At 33.1% G+C, this 21,653-nt stretch overlaps 1 protein-coding gene across 8 annotated transcripts in view; it reads left to right on the forward strand.

Moving 5' to 3' along the window:
- The window catches only part of TRIQK (triple QxxK/R motif containing), a 102,182-nt gene that overhangs the window by 35,390 nt on the left and 45,139 nt on the right, over nucleotides 1-21,653 (forward strand). For 6 of the 8 annotated variants that reach the window (XM_019717493.2, XM_074316288.1, XM_074316287.1 and 3 more), the window contains one exon: nucleotides 19,368-19,449. In XM_019717493.2, coding sequence (XP_019573052.1) covers nucleotides 19,389-19,449 — 61 coding nt within the window. In that variant the 5' untranslated portion in view covers nucleotides 19,368-19,388. The remainder of the gene's footprint in view (nucleotides 1-19,367; nucleotides 19,450-21,653) is intronic. The other 2 variants (XM_074316290.1, XM_074316291.1) reach the window with 1 other exon arrangement.

Below are 21,653 nucleotides of genomic sequence, written 5' to 3' on the forward strand. Positions count from 1 at the left end.
TCTCTTGTAATTGTAGAAGTCAAACGTGACTAGTATTCATCTTTTGTTATCTGTATATATTGAGTATTACAATTTTAACACAGTTTTACTTTCTTAAAATGTGTATATATTGTTTGGCACCCCCAGATGTGTGTGTGTGTGTGTGTGTGTGTGTGTGTGTAATTTCCCTAAATGTTATCAGCTATTGATTTGAATGTTTTAAAATGTTATTTAATGTATTAAAGCATATCTTTGCACATTTTAACTACTTTATATTTCATTGATGAATAAATTGTGATGGATATACAGGGCTTTTTTCTTTTCAATTTGTTTGCTGTTATTAGAAATGTTGCAGTGAACATTCTTGCTAGTGTTTTGTGTATATATAGGATTGTTTTTGTGATTCATATAGCTAACAGTGGAATAGATGGTTGTGATGTATATATTACTTAAATTTCACTAGCTATTGCTTCATCACGCCCCCAAATACTCATTAATTACTGCTCTTATTGCAGTAATCTATTCTCTCACAAATTTTCATAAGTGGTCTTGCATATATTTTAGAGGTATTCATAGTACTTTTAGGTATTTTATTGCTATAGAAAATTATGATTTTGGTATTTTAGACTTTATATATAGTAACCTTGTGCTGAGCTCTTGTAAAGAATATTGTACAGAATTTAATAATTTGCCTGTTTCTTTTCTCTGCCTCTATGGAATCCCCTATCCTTGTCATATTATTTGTGATAACTTTTCTTTTCCTTTGTAATCCCTATGTCCTTTCTCCCCTTTTACTATATTACAGATTTCTCAATACATTGATTATTTTTGGCTTGTTTGTGATTTTCAGTATTAAAAATAATCTTTTCTTTATTTGTTTTCCTACTTATCAACAGAGTAAGAAAGCTCTTTTCTATTCCCATTTCCTTTCTTCCTTCCATCCTTCCATCCTTCCCTTCTTGCCTTTCTCCTTTACTACTTTCTTTTCTTCTTTCTCTCTCTCTAAAAATCATTAGGTTTTGAATTTAACTATTTTTTTTCTGTGTCTTTTGAGGACGTGCAGTTTTTTCTCCTCCTTTAATCAGTTAAAATGGAGAGTATTCTTAATGTATTATCTGATGTTAAACTATCTTTGCATTTTTGTTATTAGCCCAGTTCATCATAGTTAATTTTGTTATTATGATTGTACATACTGGATTTCAATTCAAATTTTATGCTTAAGATTTTTGTATCTTTCTTTATGAGTGAGATCAGCCTGTGATTTTTCATCCTCATGGTGTCCTTGCCATGTTTCCATTTTAAGGTTTTGTTAACCTCATGAAATGAGTTAAGAAATGTTGTGCCTATTTGTGTGTCTATATACATATGTGTATATACAGAATGTGCTAAAAATTATACATTTTAAGAAAGGAAAATAGTGTATTAAAATTGTAATACTCAATATATACCAATACCAAAAGATTAATACAAGTCATGTATATACAATTTTTGGCACCCCAGGTATATGATGTAGCTTGTTGTAAGGATTATCTGTTCCTTGAATGGCAAATAGAGCTTACCTCTAAAACTATGTAGTCTTGCCTGTTTTGGGGTTTGTGTGTTTGTGTGTATGTGTCTTTATTTTTAAGTGTAGATTTTTAAACACAGATTGGATTTCTTTAATAATTATAGTTCTATTCCATTTTACTCTACTTTTACCTTCTTAAGCTGCTACTGGTGTTTTCTAAGAAGTTTACATTTATCTTAATTTTCAAATTTATTGACAGAGTTTTTTATGGTATCCTCTTTTTATATACTGTTAATAATATGCTGAATAGTTAGCCATGTTCCCTTTTTTATTTATAATGCTGGGTTTTCGTGTACCTCTTTTCATATTTTATCATGACAACAGTTCCATGTTATTATTTTTCAAAGGATCGGCTTTTTGTCAATTTTGATCATCTCTTTTGCAGGTTCATTTTGTTTCATTTTCTGTTGCTGTTAGTTTATTGTATCACTCTTTGTAATTTGGGGAACTTTTCTTTTTCTAGTGTTTTTTTCTTTAGTTTTTTTTTCAATCTTTTGTCTATTCTATTTTTTTTTCCTAAGTACTATGTTAGCTGAAACCTGTATATCATTGAAGTATAATGCATATAGCAGCATGCATATAAAACTAGAGTGTATATGGTGAATTTTAACAAAATGAACATTCAAATAACCAGAACCTGATAATTTCTGGATATTCTACAGTTGAAGTGTTTTAATCTACCATGTTTCCCCGAAAATAAGGCCTATCCGGGCAATCAGCTCGATTGCGTCTTTTGGAGCAAAAATTATACATAAGACCCAGTCTTATTTTACTATAAGACTGGGTATGATATGATATGATATGATATGATATAGTATATAAACCTGGTCTTATGTTAATTTTTGCTCCAAAAGACGCGGTCGAGCTGATGGTCTGGATAGGTCTCATCTTCGGGAAACACGGTACGTACTCTGTAACGATGATGGAATTTGAAGATTTTTATTGCTTTTGACTATTTATTTCAAATCTACATTTATTGTGTTTCCATTTGATAGCTTTTCTTTAATTATTTCTCTTTTGGGAAACTTAAGGGTCTTACGAAAACCAACTATCAAGCAGTACTTTTGACTTCTTTTTAAATGAAATGCCTTATAAAAGGCATTACACATTTGATATAATACAAATTAGGGAATAGGAGATGAGAGAGAGAACCTGCTACAAAGTAGAATTTATGATTTTTTTCATTTGTGTTTTCATTCATATCTGGGATATCCTTTTCTCATCGCCTTTGTTTTAGAGACATTTAAATAATACTTTTTAGATTTATACTTCCTTCTCTATTTTCATTTATTTGTTTCTACATTTTAGAGTTATATTAGTTAATAACCTAGTGCTTCTCCACATTAATTTTTCCCCACATTGTTTTGTCATATTTTTAAACTCAATACTCTCTATTGTATTTCTCTGGTAGTATAATTTGGTGGTTTTATAAATGTGTAATATGCATTATTGTTTGTAAATATAAGTTTTAATAACACAATTTGTTTGAAAACTGCAAATCTGAAAAATTCTTATATTAGTAAAGTGGTAATGATATAAGTACGTGGGACTTCAAATAATGAAGGCATTTTGTGCTACTTCTATGAAATTGGATGTATACTAGTTTTTGTGCTTTAGCATCTATTTACTAATAAAGCTATTTTTTAGTAAGTTATACTGAATTATGCAACTACTAAGAACAAAATAACCATAAAGGGTATTCTGATGGTTGCCTTGAGCTGTTTATTTGGCCTTATATACTCAAATTAAGCTTACCTCAGTGAACATATCTTTCATTGGTTTTAAAAGATATGTTTAAAAAGTGTGTATGTATTATTATTGGTCCTATCCTAATATACAAGGATGTGTTCCTAGGCATAAAATAATTTTCCTTAACCTGAAACATGTGCTCATGTATACTAAGTTTTTAAATTTGAAGGGAATTTAGGAATCATTTAAGAAGAAAAACAGCTTGACTTTGTCAAGGTCATCTAGTCTTTTATTGAAAAGACATGGCTAAATTAAGGTTTTAGGTCTTCTGGTCTGTTTCTTTCCCTACTATGCTTGTATTTGGTCAAAGGGCAAATATTGAATGTTTCTTGGAAACCCTCTGTTTGTCATACTAGGACTTTCTTTTTCAATTCATATTCCTGAAGTAGTAAGCCAAAGAAAGAGAGAGAGTGACAGAAAAAAAGACTAATCTAGGTTATTTTTTGCTCTCTCTAAATAGACTTAAGTGACTTTTCCCAAGATATTTTTGTTGAATTTGGAAACCTAATTACTTGAAATAGATAATACACTTGAAATGACTAATAATTAACATAAGTAATGCTTGCCGTTAAACTATATCAAGGAAGTTCAGTGAGTTATCTGTATATTTTACAGTCAGAAAGTGTGAGAATTATTTTTAGTAGATCTTGAACGTTAGCAATTCACACATGCAATCTATTTTTTATGTATGAGTATGCATATATTTTATGGCTACACACTGAAATGACATTTTTAGTTGACTGTTTAGAATCCCTTGTTTATCCCTTATAGTCAAAGAACCTTGATTTTATTCTGTTATCTACCCCTCCCACATATAGCCATATGCTTAGGGAAAAAAAGACCCATGGCCAGCATTAGGGATAGCCTAGTTGGTTTAAGAGCAGTCTCAGTCTCTTTACATTACTATGGAGCAGATATCTGTCTGTAAGGTGTAAAGTAATGTCATTGGCATCTATGGGGTATTAAATATTTGATATTACTATTCTCAACTTGGTATACACCAGCACAAGTTAGTTATTTGGTAGATTTAATTTGAATGGACTATTGTACATTGTTTCATAGGTAATCCACAAGTTAAAAAATCTTAGATATTAACTTTTTATTATGAAATATTATGTGAAAATTTAAATATGACTAATTTACATTTGATAATAATGTCAGGTTACTCACTGCCAGAGAACGTAGTTACAAGTAGATATCTGGAAAGGGCAAAACTACAATAACTTGAGTGGTGGTGGATTGGAAATTGGAAGTGTTGAGTTCACACCAATATGTATATTACCTTGCTATGTCCCCTGAGAAGGCTTGGAAACAATAGCATTCTATTAGCAATGAACGTATCTTGTCCCCACATCTTGATTTCTAAGTAGCATTCCTCACTGAAATGGAACTGGGCTTCTGATAGAAATGGCTGATTCCCAGACAGGAGCAGGGAAGGTATAAGATGAACCTCAGTTACTTTATTGTGCCAGAAAATGAGATTCTTCAAAAATGATGGTAATTTGGCAAAAGGACGCAAATCACTTGAAGGATTTTTCACTGGCTGAATCCAGGACAATTTGCACCTCAAAATAAACAAATAATATAAATGAATTCTCACCTATTGACTAAAACAGTAATTTATGAGTATATTTTTCTATAAACACAAAAGTGAATAAATAATTGGGGAGAATAAAACACTTTTTCATACAATGGAATACCAACTAATAAATATAGAAGGAATGATGAAAACAGAAAATCATTATTTGGCAACCATCTGAGTATAACTAATTCATTATAAACATCAATAAATACTAAACTAGTAGTTGCAAATTTAATGAACAAGATATTTACATAGTTTTAAAGTACCTCCACACCAAATACTTATTAATTACAAAGGGGAAAAGACTAAATTCACAGTGTACAAATCGGCAGGTATCAAAATTAACACCACTAGTTGAGGAAAACATGCAATGAGAAGAAAACAATATTGCTTCTGTGATATTCCTGTGAGTTTTGTTAGAAAATACGAGGTGTGATCAAACAATATGGTGAATATTTAAATAAAGAACTAATGACACTCACGAAAGAGGACTTCCAGAACTGCTTTAGAAAGTGGCAAGAAAGATGGGATGTGTGTGTTTGAAACGAAGGGGAGTATTTTGAGGGGGATTAATGGCAATGTATCTTTTACTGTAATATATATATTTTTATATTTAAACATTCACCATAGTTTTTTATTTTATTTTTTTTAAATTAAAGTTTATTGGGGTGACAATGGTTAGTCAAGTTACATAGGCTTCAGGTGTACAATTCTGTAATACATCACACGTCGTAAATGAGGTAGAAAACAGGAAAAAAACAAGCCAGTCATAGGGAGAAATGAGAAATTCAGGTTGGTCATGTTCAGAATGATGCTGAATGTGTGGTGAAAATCAGGGCTAAGGATGTGTGTGTGTGTGTGTGTGTGTGTGTGTAGCTATATATCTATATATAGTTATAAAGCTATATAGACACATGTATATATGTACATTCATTCATTTATTCAAGGGAATGAGGGACGCAAGGCGAAAATATATGAAATTGATGAACTATGTTGTGGGAGCACCAAAGTTTAATAGGCAGATTGAGGAAGAGTGCTTATGAAGGCAGTCAACAAGAAATCAAGATGCAGGAAAATCAAGAGAGTACTGGCTTAGAAACCAATGGCTTAGAGTTTCAAGATGAAGTACTCTGTAGTGCCACCTGTCATAGAGAGATTTCATAAATAAGGACGGTTTGTCCCATAGTACAATATGATATTGTGGTTTTCTCATATCTGCAGCAAGTATTGTCTAAAATAATCCTCTGAAATGTGACTATTCCAGAAGAAGATTTGCCGTTCTTTCCTTGTATTGCAGTATCTTATGAATGACCAAACTAGTGAGCTGCAGTGTGTTGTGAAAGTACTTGTGTGCTTTGTAGTAGGGCAAGGGTATATCTCAGTTGGCCCAGGAAAGTTCTGGTTTGTATTTATTGTCCTGGTGTCATAGGGTCCCTGTTCATCCTCAAAAGGGCCCTGATTTAGATGGTGAATTATATGGTCACCATATCTAGGTCTCTGTTGACAGAATATTACTTTCATATCTGAATCTGGGGAGCTTATTGATAAGCAAGCACTTCTCTTAGCCAGTTCTTGATGTCACTTGTTCATTAACCAGATGCTTGTTCCCTTCCCTTAAAATCCTATAAACCAGCTTTGTAATAACCCCTCTGTTTAACCATGAAACGTAGGCTTCATGGGATAATAATGTGCAAAATTAGTAAAGTTAGACAAGTAACTTTGTAAATGTGCCATATTCAAGTCCTGCCTTTGAGATTGACAAGGTATATGTAGAGACTCCAAAAAGCTTTTCAGTGGACTTCCCAAACTTAGTAATGTGTTGTTCTTAAACTGTTTTGGGAACTTGGTTGATTATTGCTTCAATGTAAAATACATGTAAATTAAGAAAAAAATTTTTAAAAATTACTTTGAATAAGCCAAGCTTGGTTATAAACACTGGTTTTGATAGATTTAGAGTGTATCAGAGCATTTCATCTAAACTGAACACAGATATATTATTTAGAAGTTCACAAAATGCATTTAACATTGGGCTAAACTTAATAAAGGAATTTTTTGCTAGTAAACCTTTGTCTCAGGTAACTTATTGAAAGTTCTGAATCATAAGAATTTGCTAATATTTATTTAGAACCAAGAGGGAGTTCATATTGAGGAATTGTGATATATACTCATATATATATTTACTTAGGAATTATAGAGCTAAGAATAGATGCCATCTGAGATGTTTGCATCTAGAGCTTACTGATTTCCCTCATCATTTAGCCATCAGTTTTTGGTACCATGTGGATGGAGTAAAGTGTTTTTTTGTTTTTTTTTATTATTATTGATATGATAATTGAAGCAATCTTGTTTCCTATAATTCCCTTAAAATAACAGTGTAACGGGATTATAAGTATTGAAAAATCAAGGTTTGTGATCTTTAGATCTATAACCCTATTTTCAATTACTCTTTGTCTCATCAGGAAAAACATTCTGAAGGTGTTTTAGTTAATGGTCAAAGTAGATATGAATCTGCCCTTTCTTTACTTCAGAATGCCTGAAGCCAAATATACACTTGCTTCTCATTCTTCTTAACTTGTTAAGTTCTTAGCCTGCAGTAAATACATGCTGCCTGCCTTACTGGTTTTATACTAGAATTGTAGATGTTTTTGCTCTTCTTACATGGTTGGATATGTCTTGTATCAGCACTTTGTAATAGTATAAACAGGGTCTGCAGTTTTATTTATTTGGTACCATATTGTTGTAACCTTTAGAAACTTTTTGAAAGTACAATTTACATAAAAAATAACCTTTGTTTGAAAGGGAGTAATTTATGTCATTAATAATAACTTTTTAAATTGACTATTAAAAGTTATGTCATATGCGAATTCTAGCTTAACCTATTTCCTTTTACAAATATAATGCAAGAAATTAACTGAAGTACATTTCCCATTTTTCTGAACTTAAACCCTAGTAAACAGTAATGGTAATTTTTCTCCTTAGGAAAATGATTACTTACTTGATAGAAATTCTCTCCTTCCCAGATTTGAAATGCCTATTCCTTTGATATTGGTGTAAAGTTCAGAATTTAAAAAAATAATTCCATGGGACCAAGTTAAAGCAGAAAACCCCTACCCCCAATGATGAGCATTATTGATGGAACATGCAAGGCAGGTTTTTGTCTGTTCTGGACAGTAAAAATTTGATGTGTTGTTTTTAATTATATCATGTGTCCAGATACCACACAATCTGTGCCTTAAACAGGCATTAAAATAAAAATAAGTAAAACATTTGTGGGTATTTTTTTGTGAGGGCCTGGGAATTTGCTATACAATTATGTTTGGATCAACTAATTCTGTTAGGTTTCAGGAAAAACAAGTGCATTGTTTTCTTAGAGCAATTATAAACATTTTATAATATTGATTATAATACTCCTCCATTCTCATCACCTACCCCATATCTACTTCTCCCTCTATGTTATTTATTTCTGTTAATGACATTAGTATCTGTCTAACTCAATATTTTGCCAAGTGTGTTCCATAAAACAGCTGAGTTTGAAAACCCAGGCAGGGATTTGGTGCTTTTTAAAAAAATACAGATTCTTTGGCCCCTCTCCAACCTTACTGACTGGGTATGTCTGAAGAGGGAGGCCTGGGAATTTGTATTTTAATTATCACTCAATTTTAAAAGCACAGTTATCTTCTGCTTTTCTTCTGCCTCATACCCCCTCTCCGGGCTGTTCCCAAATTCTAAAAAGTCAAATACCAAATATCACTTCCTTTCTACTTGCTTCATTGCTGCCTCAGTGGATTGCCTTGGAACTTAACTAGATTTTTTCCCAGGCTTATTAATTGTCTTCAACCTGCCCCCCCCCCGCCCCCCCAGTCTTTCTAATCTTATTAAAAGGTGTCTGATTTGGTTATGTCACTGCAAACACCCTTTTATGGTTTCTTGTTGAGTTCAGAAAAAGTCTCAAGTTTCAGACAATCACTGCAAGATTCCATGGTTTAATCGTACTGCTCCATTCAGCTTCCACCAAAGGATTTCATAGTCCCTGCTCAGGCCTCGAATCTACTTCCAGCAGTGTTTCTCAAATGATGGCACACAGAAGAATTACCTATAAGTGTTTTTTTAAAAAGTAGTGGTTCTCAAACATTAATGCCCACTGCCCCCTCAGCCCCCCCAAAAATCCAAATCCGAAAAACACAAAAGAATTGGAGATTCATGGACCTTAGCCCCTGAGATTATAATTCAGTAGGATTATGATGGAGCCCAGACATGTGCATTTTAAAGAGCTTCCCAGACAACTCTGATGCTGGTTCTTGATGGATCACATTTTGACAAATGTGATCTGGTGCTCCTGGTGAATCAGTGTGCCTAACAAGAAGCTTGAGACCTGAATTTTTCCTCTGATATGCTGGGTTCCAGCCAGCCGACTCTTTCTAGAGGGATTCGGATTTCCCCATTTTACCCAGGCCACAGCTGACTCCTGAGAGGCCTGAGTACTCAATGCAGTACTCAGTACTTTAAAGATAAGCTAGTTCAATATACTACACATTCCTGTTACCTTTATTCACTGTCCAAGATAACCCATTTGGCCATTTATCTTCCCCTGAACACCTGTGTCCATATTATTCTTTGTTTTGTTTTATTGATTGATTGATTGATTGATTGATTGATTGATTTACAAATCTCTTGATATTCCCTTCTTTCCCTATATTTTTCTTTATATCCCTCTTGAATCCCATCCATTTTCAAGCACTTTAGTTATTATTTTTACCTCTTGACATTAATTGAAATCTAATTCTCTCAGAAACACCATTTCCTTAAAGCCGTCTTAAGTGGAAACTTCTTTTACTCTCCACATACCTATGGATCAACAGGCTGGTTGTTATTATTTTTTTTAATTTCCTTATTATCACTTTCAGATCATTTACTTCCCATTAATATAAAAACAAATAGACAATTGAAACAAAAAAACACAGCTCCTTTGTGGTTCATTCCATTTGACCATAGTGCCCTCTACCTCTTTTTACTGTTATTCGTGGACATTCCTGTCATTCCTCAGTCTTCCTAAATTAGTCTTTCTTTTTACCCTAGCCCCAATCCTGCCACCATCCTGGGCACCTTTGTTATTCACATGTATGTATGATATATGTATTATCCTGGTTTCTCAATTTCTTAACTTATCTGCCATAAGATTTTCCTATCACTTTGGTCACCTTGGATCATAACCCGCTCCATCTCAACAAAGCGTAAATTACCTCACACATTCTATTAACAACCTTTGTTCTTCTCTAGTAAAATAAGTTATTTTACTCCCAATACTTTGATTGTTTGACCTTATCCAAATCTTTAAATCCAAAAATTGATCTACTTTCTGCTTAACTCTAAATCCCCTGTTCTCTTCACTTCCTTCTCTAGCTTTAGACTTCATCGTACATCACTTCACCCACTTTTTATAGTGTCCTGAACTTCTTTGACCTACTGCCCTTCTGTCATGCTTGTTTGGGAAAACCTAGACTTTGCTTAATCCAGCTATCTACCCTTTGCTTAATCCAGCTATCTACCCTTCCACTTTCCTTATACCAGCAGCGAGCCCCAGAGCACTCAGAAAGAAATACATTATTTCCAATCATGTGGTTTGCTGCTACTGTGGATTCATAGTTACCAAATTAATTTGTCTCTTAAGTGTTTCTCATTAATCCTATTTTCTCTTTAATCCTGTTTTCCGTAGACAACTCTTTCCATTCCTTCACAGTATAAATTACAGCCTCTATACTCTGAAATCTCTAAACTTTCCACCTTCCATTTCCCTCTTAGGAGATAATCTTGCCTTCTACTTGACAGTGAAAGTAGAACTATCAAATAGAGCTCCTTCTGCTTTGGGCTACCAAACCTCAAACCTTACCTGTAGTTTTACCTGTCCAATTTTCCTCTTTCCTGTTAAAGTGAAAGAGGTAATGTGCTATGATTATTCCTTCAATTGTGCACTGAATTCTATCCCTTCCTATCTAGTTGGAAACCTCAATTAGGTTTTACTTTTTTTCCTTTATCTTCACCCCCTCATTTTCTACTGGCTTCTTCCACTTATTTTGACTAACTCAAATTTCCATCTGTATTCAAAAACAAACAAGCCCTCAAGAGTAAAACAAAACAAAGCATAACAAAAAAGTCACTCTCAACCTCAGTTTTTCTCTACATACTATCCTGTCTACCTCATTCCTTTTATTTTGTAATAGATTTGTCTATACTTTTCATTTCTGCTTTCTCACCTCTTACTTACTGCTTAGCCCATACATAGGGAATAAGGGTTTGAACGTATGTGTCAGGGAAGGAGCAGGGAGCATCATTGTTAAATGATGTTACAAGGTCCTATAAAACTGATGAATACCCATTCAGTTTAGGTCCAGATGAGCCATTGCTTCTTTTACTCAGCAGAGCATTTTTGAGATTTACCTCCATTGTTAAATATTATCTGTTTCTTTGCTGGGTAGTTGTGGGGACAGAGTCCCAGAGAGTAGTTTCCAGGCTCTCGGCCTCGTGTGGGGAGGTGCTGGCTCGGGTAGTGAATGACCATCAACTGTGACTGGTTGGCCATCAGCTGTGACCGGTTGGCCAGTTGGCTACTGATGTAACTGTGGGGCTGCGTTGATTGGTTGGTTGGTTGGCAGGCAGAGAAGTGAATGGCGGACTGCGGATTGTGTGGCTACTACTGCGTGTGTCTCGCCCAGCCGCCAGCGAGACTATAGTGGTATGACTCCCCTATCTCTGTCTCCCTGGTGTTCCTTTTTGGCCTTGCCATATCCTGCGTTCTTATGCAGGGAGTGGGACCAGAGGCCCCACATGCCTCCCCGTGTGACACATGGAGCAGCGAGCAGGGTCTCCGGCATGACTCCCCACACGACAGTAGTATATGTATATTACATGGTGTGAATAAACTACAGTTCATCAGTTCTCCTATTAATCAGTATTGGGCTAGTTCCAGTTTGGGCTATTCTGAATAAAGATGCTATGAACACCTTGTACAAAGCTCTTTTTTTTTTTTTTTGGTGGGGATATATATTTATCTTTCTTAGATAAATACCTAGGAGTAGAATTGATGGTAGTTAACTTTTTAAGAAATTGCCAAAAATTTTTCCAATGTGGTTGTATGATTTCACATTCCCATCAGCACTGTATGAGAGTTTCATTGCTCCACATCCTCCCAATATTTTATATAGTAAGTCTTTTTTTTAACATTCTAGTAGGTGTGTAGTGATATCTTAATTCTTATTTTAATTTTGCTGATTACTAATGGTGTTGAGAACTTCTACTTGTTCTTATATGGCATTTGTATATTTTCTTTGGTAAAGTTTCTGTACAAATCTTTTACTCAATTTTTATTGGGTTGTGTGTCTTATATTATCGAGTAGTTCTTTGTACATTCTGGATGCAAGTTCTTCTGTCAGATACAAGTATTATTAATATTTACTTCCTGTCTATAACTCAACTGTTTATTTTATTACTGGTATCGTTTGATGAGCAGAAACTAATTTTGATGAAGTCCAATATGTCTTTTTTTTTCTTTGATGGTCTATACCAGGGGTGTCCAAACTTTTTTCAACGTTTTTTACCAAGGGCCATATGCGGTAAAATACACAAACAGCCGGGCCACTCACTCGAGGTGAAGTACGTATTGCCTCACCTTGTTTATTTAAGTAAACTAAATATATTTTTGGAATTTGCTGCCAGCCAATTAACAATGGATTGTGGACCGCAGTTGGCCCGCGGGCCACAGTTTTGACACCCCTGGTCTATACGGAAATATTTGCCTATCCAAGTTCGTAAAATAATCTCTTTTTTTTCCTGCTAGCTTTATTATTTTAGTTTTTTTCTTTTTTTAGGTCTATAATCTATTCTCAATTGATTTTTGTGTGTGGTGTGAGATGGGGGTCCAGGTTTTTTTGTTTGTTTTTCCCATAAGTATATATAGTTGTTCCAGCATTATTTGTTGATACTATATTTATTTTAGTTCCATAATATGGCTGAAGGGTGAGTCTCAATGACTAAGATTACTTTCTGGAACATGAAGTTTTGGAATTACACAAATAACTGTTCTGTAGTTAATTTTCTTACATGTTTTTATGTTAGTGTTGGCAAGTGATCAGATTTTAGAAATCACCTTTTCACATATTCAAATTCTTACATACTCTCTGCAGCTATAAAGGAAATTAATTTAGTGAGGTAAAGATGAGGTGGTCACTTTGATCCCTGAAAACATTGGAAAGACCACGGTTTAACTCTCCAGTTTTATACAATAGGAATTTGTTCATCCTTGCAATGACTTATCTCAATACTATATTTATGTCAAGGTATGCATTGTCCACTTGGATGCTGTACCACACTTTGATAGTCTTTCAAATTAATTATTGTCTTCATTTCTTTTAAGTATAGATAATTATCTCTTTAGACCTGAATTATCTATCCTTGCTTGAAATATTAAAATATAGATTTCACAAGTTGGGGAATATGGAAGTGACATGTTAAGTAAATTGAAGAGTATAAGTAAGTTCATGAAAATATGAATGAACTTGTCAAAATCATGAAACTATAAGCTGGATTTGATACTATATTGGAACGTGAATAGGGAACAAATGACAAACTTGGATCATTAATGGTTCTTTATACTTATGATCTTTGCTTTATCTAGGAAATAGGCCATCATTTGGATGACTTAATAAGTATGTCAACTACATGATCAGCTTTGAACTTTTAAAACAGTACTATGAAAATGATGAATTTACCTTAAGATCAGGGACAAGTGTCTTTTTTATTCACTACTTATTCATCCCATCATCTAACATGAGATTGTATTTTCATGATTGGTTCTCAGTTGTGATCTAGCCATAACCGAACATCTTTTCTACCTACTTATAACTTCGTATTTAAGTAAGAGTTTCTTAAGTAAGGGTGTATCTTTTAGCCTTTAAAACTGAGGTGATTATTTTTCCTGGGGTCATGGGTTGGATTTTTTTTTTTTTTTTAGTAACCTGTGTTTTAATATCTGTATTTTAATGTCACAGTCTGGATCGAATGCTTTATCTGCAAACAGGGACATGTGCTTTCAGAAGGCTTCAGTTTCTTATTTCTTTATTTGTTCTTTCTAGATTTCATTAAAAAAAAGGTATAAATCAGCAGTAAAATAAAGTGGTCAAAGTGTGATTGAATATAACACTACCTTTGTTAATAAAGGTCACATATTATGCTTAAAAATGCATGTGGCAAATTGCTACACAAAATTAGTTTAAAAAAGATATTAAAAACGAAACACTCTTTAATCTTAAATGTCCTAAAAAGCATAAAGTTTTCATTAAATAAAAATTTAATTATCAGTTATTTTAATATGCAGTTTAGGTATTAAATAAAATTAGCATTTTCTTCCTTATGTTTGTGTTTTCAAGTTTCAAGAATGTTAAGAACTTCTCTGTTGATTTAATCTGAAATTATTCCTATAGCAAAATTCATAAATAATAAATATTATCTTATTAATCCATATTTTAGTTTGACTAGGTCTCAGAGCAAGTTAGTTCCTCAGGGAATGTAGTGTTCTTTGTAAAACGTGATGAGATGTACTCTCCAAGGAATCAAATCGTGAAAACAATTTGGTATTGTACGTGCTAATATAAATCTGTTACTCCCTTTCCACATCTATCACACCACATTTTAAATTGTGGCTGATCGTGTATACAAATACCTGTCTCATTAGAAATTGCAGCTATATGTGCTAATATTTCCTTGGATTTCTCGGGAGTTTGCTGTCTAACCATCAAAGCGATAGAAATGAATGGTGGTTACCATAAGGCTTTGAAGAACAAAGAGAAGTCAACATTTCAGAGGTTCTAGATGTATGAGGCATTGACAGTTTGCACCATACACGTGAATTAATATCTCTTTAGATTATTTAAAATAGCCTCAATGTTTTTATTAGGAAAGTAAAATATTTTCTACCTTCTTGTGTTTGTTGCAGCTGATAAAATGTGAATCATTTGTGCGTGTGTACTCTTCTAGGCACTTTTGTTTCAACATTTGGTAGACTGCCATTTTGCTTAAAGAGTAGGATATAGTAATTTCAAAAACAAGAATAAAGTTTAAGTGTTTGATAATTTTAATTAGGGATTACCAATCACTAAAAAAATTAGGAACAAAAATATAAAACTTGTCTCTCTTTAATGTATTTTCTAGGTTGAAATTCTTTTAAAGTTTTTATATTCACAGGTATTATACATATAAAATGTGTCTGTTCATAGAATGAAAGCCCTTATAAAATTTTTGGTTCCTTAGCTTTTTGGGGGTATAATTTTATTTGTGTAAATTTTAAAATATATAAAATCAATTTACTTTGGTGAAAAAATAGTGTCTATGGATCCCTTAATATTTTTTAGGTACTACAGATAATGAATGAATAAAATACTGGCCTCTAAAGTGTTCTCCGTTGAGATATTGGTTTAAGTGACCAGGAAGGAATTGGGGGAAGCATAGTGAGTAACTGTTTTGGTAGATAGCCTTAGTAATTTGCTTTTTAAAAATTTAGGTTATTCAATAAAGGCAAAAAATAAAATTAAATAGGGAATAATGGGTTTATTCATTTAGATTCACTTCTCTCCTAAAATAGAACGATATATTTTCAAGCCCCACACAATCAAGATTAAAATAACTTGACTCCTCTTTATAATTAATAAATGCAAAATGTTATGCAAATAGTTGCTATATAAATTAATTACTTTTGACATTTTTATGGTACTTACATTAACAATTATTTTTAATGTTTTGAATTATAAAAATTGAGAACATGGGATTAGGTGATGTCCTGGTTTCAATTCTCGAATTTTAAGGATGTGTTTGTTATCTTAGATGTAATAACTACATGGTTTATGAGGGGTGATGATTTACTTTATTTGACTTTTTGCCTTTGTTTGTACATTTGTGAATATTATCATAGTATTAAATCTGAATATTATTAAATAGAAAAATAGATTTTTATCTGAATTTATGATTTTCTTATACATAAATAGAAATTCTTAATTTATTAAATTATTAATTTTTTGAGGTCTTTTACTGACTGCATTAGGACCATTGTTAGCATTGCTCTGTATTACTATATATAAATAAACAGTACAGTATGATCTGAACATATTTCAAATCATTTCACATTTGAGAAACTTAATGCTAATTAGGAAAATTACAGTTTGATAATTGCATCAGTTTGTATAGAGATATATAAACATATTTGTTTTAGTTAGGGTGATACTACCTACTGTAACTAATAGATGCGATATATATAGAGGCTCAAATCCTACAAGTTTATTTTTTATTCTTGCTGCAGTATGAAAGAGGAAAACAAGTTGGTTGAATAACTATTTTCTATGTAGTCATTTAGGATCCAGGATGTCATAGGCTCTACAATCTTCATCACATTATTTCCAGCATCACTCTGGAGATCATCTCCATTTCAGCAGATGAATGCGTATATATAGAAAGTTTTTATAGGTTAGTTCTAGGAGTAGCAAACATTAATTTTCTCATAGTCCACTGGCTGAAATCCAGTCACATGCCCACAACTAGCATCAAAGGAAGCTGGAAAATGTAGTTCAGTGTTCTCAGAAAAAAAAAAAAAAAGGAAACACGTGTCTTAGTGACTAGCCAACAGTTCTTCCTATGGTCCCCCTATCTGGTTATAAAATAGACATACACGTCCTTTTTTCTGTCTCCCCAATAGGGAGATCTTAAAGTTCCCCATTTAATGCATCCAGCACAAAGTCAACGATCTTAAGTCAATGTGCAGTCCTCCCTCTCAAGTTGGACTGTGATTCCTTGAGGTTTACAGACTATGAAATTTACCTACGCTTCCCCAGCTTCACCAATACCCTAATAAATCATGGTGAAGCAGAGGATAACTGTTTCATATGTCCAATAATTACTCTCATTTAGAAAAGGAAGAATGGAAAACAAACAGGAGCCATGCATCCATTGTGATGATGAAACTTGCTATGCAGGAGACCACTAAGAATGTCCATTGTACTGATAGTAGAAGTTTCTTGCTTATGTTACTAAATGGAAAGAGTCTGTCCACCCGCACTAGCAGAGCCAAACACTAAGCACCAGAATTGCAGTGGAGAAATTAGAATCGCTTTATTTGCAGAGCACTGATCAAGCACAACAGGAAAGCTATGGCTCAAAAGCTCAAACTCCCCAATCCAGTGTTCAGGGTGGGTTTTAAAGGAATGTAGGGAACAGGTATGTGGAAGCACTGGCAGGGCAAGTTTTAATTGGAGGAACTTGGAGCTTGGCCATTTATGGTAAGGGGCGTGAGCACTGGATCTTCCTGGACACCAGGACCCTTCGCTTCTGAAAGGGTTCTGGTGTTCAAGTTCCCGTCGTGTCCCAGTCCTTTGGTTTTGTGATGGGGGGGGGGGGGAGTTTGGTTCCAGGAGCAGCTATAGGTCAAGTTTCTGCATTCTGTGCATTCTTTGGCTGCATGACTCACGGTTTGAGTCTGTTGTCTCAGACAAGCAACTCAGTACAGTGGTACCTCGGTTTTCGAACATAATCCGTTCCGGAAGACCGTTCGAGTTCTGAAACGTTCGAAAACTGAGGCTTGGTTTCCCCACAGAAAGTAATGCAAAATGGATTAATCCGTTCCAGACCTTTAAAATCAACCCCTAAAACTGCAAATTTAGCATGAATTTTGCTATCTAATATTACCATAGATCCATAAAATTTACGACGTTCGTAAACCGAAATGCTTGTCAACGGAGATGTTTGAAAACCGAGATACCACTATATCTTGTTAAATTGGGTACAACCCTTTTGAGCTGGTTCTGCAGTTACACTTTGATGCTAATTATTGTATTTTCAGAGAAATTCCCTCCTCCATTTTTCTCCATGACTCTGCCTTCTGAATGGTTCTTGTTCCTGGTCACATATGAAGTGGATGTTACAAATCTACAGAGTTTGCTTTCCTTGAGGGCTGCACTTTGCTGCCTTAAGTTTAGAGGGTCAAGAATTGGTTTTCATTCAAAGACATTTTTAGACAGTTTCTAGTTTCCTTGTAAATATAGTTCCCTCAGAATTTAATAGCCTTCTTACCCTTTCTAGTTAGTTCCATGTACCAGTAATCAAACTGAAATTTCTTTCCTAGACATAGATCTCACATCTGCTTTCTTTCTATACTTCAGAACTCTTATGCTTTCCTCTTTCACCCAGTAATGGCTGCCTCTAGGTGATCTGAAGCAATAACATCAGGTGAGAGAGGAACATCCTTAATCTGCTCTTCAAACTAAGAAGTCTTAATTGACCTTTTTTCTTCAACACCTTTCTCACTTTTATTTCCTGTATTTGGCTTTTCAGAGCTGGCTTTTCCACCCTTGTTTATCTCCAAATTATTGAGTTCTGTATTTCCTTATAGTTTTGCTTAAACACTGGTCATTTCCTGCCTGACCTCATCTATATCTTGTTGCTTCTTTACTAGAAGCAGTGAGGAACAACTTCCAGGCACCACTCTGAGAAACACTTAGGTCTGTAATAAATAGACTCCACAAATATGTAATAACTCAATCATAGTAGTTCATTCCTTGTTTAGTAGAGTACTATGATGGTAAACAAGTTAGAGAGAGCACCCTCCTCCAACTCAGGCTGACCAAGATTCTGTGTCCCTACAAATGTACCCTTAGGATTTGTCTAGGGATCATTTCCATTCTAGCCAATTAGAAGTGAAAAGAGCACACAGAATTCAACAAGGGAGATTTTTAATGCTCAGGTCTGCAAATGACACACGTCACTTTCATTCATACTCTATTGACAAGAACTCAATTATGTGTTTGAACTAAAGGTAGGAAATATAGTCTTACTCTGTATCAGGAAGAGAAAAAGAATATGGTAGTAGGTTGTCTCTGCCAGAATATTTAAATTCAATAAAAATAGTAAGATTTCAAAGATATGTTGTGAATTAAATCAAACAGTATATATAATATAGTAAGCATGAGAATGTAGTTTGTACTGTTTATAGAAAGAGAGCAGAACTAGAATACAGATCCCTGAACTTTTTTTTACCTATGTCATGTTTATTAAAACAAAATTCAAACCTGAGAGTCAAACTTTAGCCTTTTTGTGTAGCAGACGTAATTGGAAAGAACATACTGTTAAAAGCACACCTACAGTTCCAAATCATTTGAATAAATAGTACATGATTTTCACATTTACAAATAATGCTCTCTAAAAGTGTGATTTAATTATTGATAGTATATGATAAAATAAGTGTTACGAAGAACAAATGATTAGGAAATTTAATTACCAGCAACTGTATCCTTAATAATGTACTTGAATTTTGTGTTCTTTACTGATATCTAATGGGAATGTCAAAGGTATTTTTATCTATTGCTTTAAACATGAATTTTGTGGAATAAATTATTCCTGAAGTTTGTAGATAGTCCTTTTGATTTTTTAGGACTTCATCATAATTTTCTTTCTTTGCAGCAGACATTTTGGAGATCAAAGATGGGTAGAAAAGATGCCTCCACTATAAAACTTCCTGTTGATCAGTACAGAAAGCAAATTGGTAAGCAGTGAAATCCCTTTGATATATTCCTACGAATTAATATAAAGAAAAAAAAGCAATTATGTGTGATATTAAGAATGTAACTTTTCCTTAATACATATAATATGAAGAATATGAATAATGAAAGACTGTGGAGTTCTTACGGAGCAGAAAATAAGTGCAGCCCTGTCTACCAATGGAGAAATACATTTTGTGTACTTGTGATTTTTTTAAAGCTCTTAAAAATTTTAATTTAATAAGAACAAAAATATTTTTATTCATAAGGATAGATGCTTTTTATAGTCAGTATTTTAATATTATAATCTATTAAATCTTTTTATCCGTTTATAAACTTTTAATTCTATTGTCTATTAATGGTAATAATTTGATATCCTCAAAATTCTCCATTAAAATTTTACTTTAGTAAAATTGTGAACTGGAGGAAAGTCCACTCATCACCATAGGAAGATAACAGGAAGTTTATGTTTTAGACTATGCTCTAGATGCAGGATTTTTCTACCCATTCTTTTCAAGGATGCATGGAATAGCTATAAAAAATTACCCACATACTAGTCACACACCAAGTCCCCCCATTTTAAATAATCATTATCATACAACCACCACTTTGAACAAAATGTAGTAAATTAGAAATCAAAGCAAAAAAGGGTAACTCTCCTTCCTCAACCCCTACCCTCTTTTTTTTTTTTTTTTTACATCTTACTTCCCATTCTCACCCATTTCCACTCCTTTGGGGGGGGGGAAAGTAATAAAAAAAATTCTAAATAACTGAAAGATAAACAAATTACTAGTTGCAATAGAAGTCATAAAATAAGTAGAACTAATTGATACCAAAAGAATATATACCTATTTCATAATATGATACAGAAGGTACACTCAATAAAGGAAAAGATATTCCTGCAAAACAAGAGATGAAAGGTGAAAAAATATTTAGAATACATATATCCAATTAAAATTTATATGTAGAATAATAAAGTCCTACAAATAAATAAAATAGTCTGGAAACCCAGTAGTCAAATGGGCAAAAAATACAAAGAGACAGTTCATGAAAGGGGAAATCTAAATAGACAAATAAATAAAATAAAACAAAATTACAATAAATATGAAATTAAAGAGACTTAGGTAAAAATATAACTTAACTAACTGGAAGTCAGATAAATACAAATTAAAAAACAGTATTTCTAACTGGATTAATTTCTTGAGGGAGGGTTTATGATGTTTGATTTCTTTTGTATGCCTTTTCTTCCTTTACTTATAGGATGGCTTATGAATAAACTGTGAGTTCTTTTGTTATTTATATGTTTAAACAGAAGGATTGACTTACCAGCTTGAAGTCTCTGTTCAATTGTGATGTGCTAAACACATAAAAGAAGAATAACCATACTGTGGGTCAATCCACAACCCAACTCTCAAATATACAATTCTTAGAATTTTGACAAGTGTATCTACTGTGTTTCCCCGAAAATAAGACCTAGCCAGACCATCAACTCTAATGCGTCTTTTGGAGCAAAAATTAATATAAAACCTGGTCTTATTTTAATATAATTCTGGGTCTTGTATAATATAATATAATATAATATAATATAATATAATATAATATAATATAATATAATATAATATTAGGATATGAGTTATCCTGGGTGTATTTTGCAAATGCAATACTCATGTCAAACAAAATATGTTAAGAGTAAAATAGTGAGAGTATACTTTTATTTACTCATTTTAAGGATAATGCTCTTTAGTCTTAATATTCTCATGCATATACTATAGAATATTATTATATATATATATATATATATATATATATATATATATACACACATACATATATAAGGTTTTTGTAAAGGTAGAGAAAGAAACAAAATAGAAAAGCTATTAATTAGTTAATTAATAAAATTAAATAACCAAGATAGTAATTAATCCAAGGATTTTCTCAAGGAAGGATTTTCTAATTTTCTGTGTCAGAGTTTGAAGGTACCACTGAACTGATACTAATGATGATAGATCTGCTATCACTGATACCATCTATTTTAAATGGAGTCCAATGCAGATGTTTCCCAGATATGATCTAAACTGTGAGGAAGGAATAAAAGCAGCTAGAATAATCTTGGGGAGATATTTCAGTATTGGTATTAAAAAAAGAATGACTGATAGCAAATGGACTGAGTATCATAGTGTTTTGTGAATATTAAAGTTATTAGTAAGCT

The sequence above is a fragment of the Rhinolophus sinicus genome, linkage group LG12, assembly GCF_036562045.2.
Source record: "Rhinolophus sinicus isolate RSC01 linkage group LG12, ASM3656204v1, whole genome shotgun sequence".
NCBI classification, from domain to species: domain Eukaryota; kingdom Metazoa; phylum Chordata; class Mammalia; order Chiroptera; family Rhinolophidae; genus Rhinolophus; species Rhinolophus sinicus.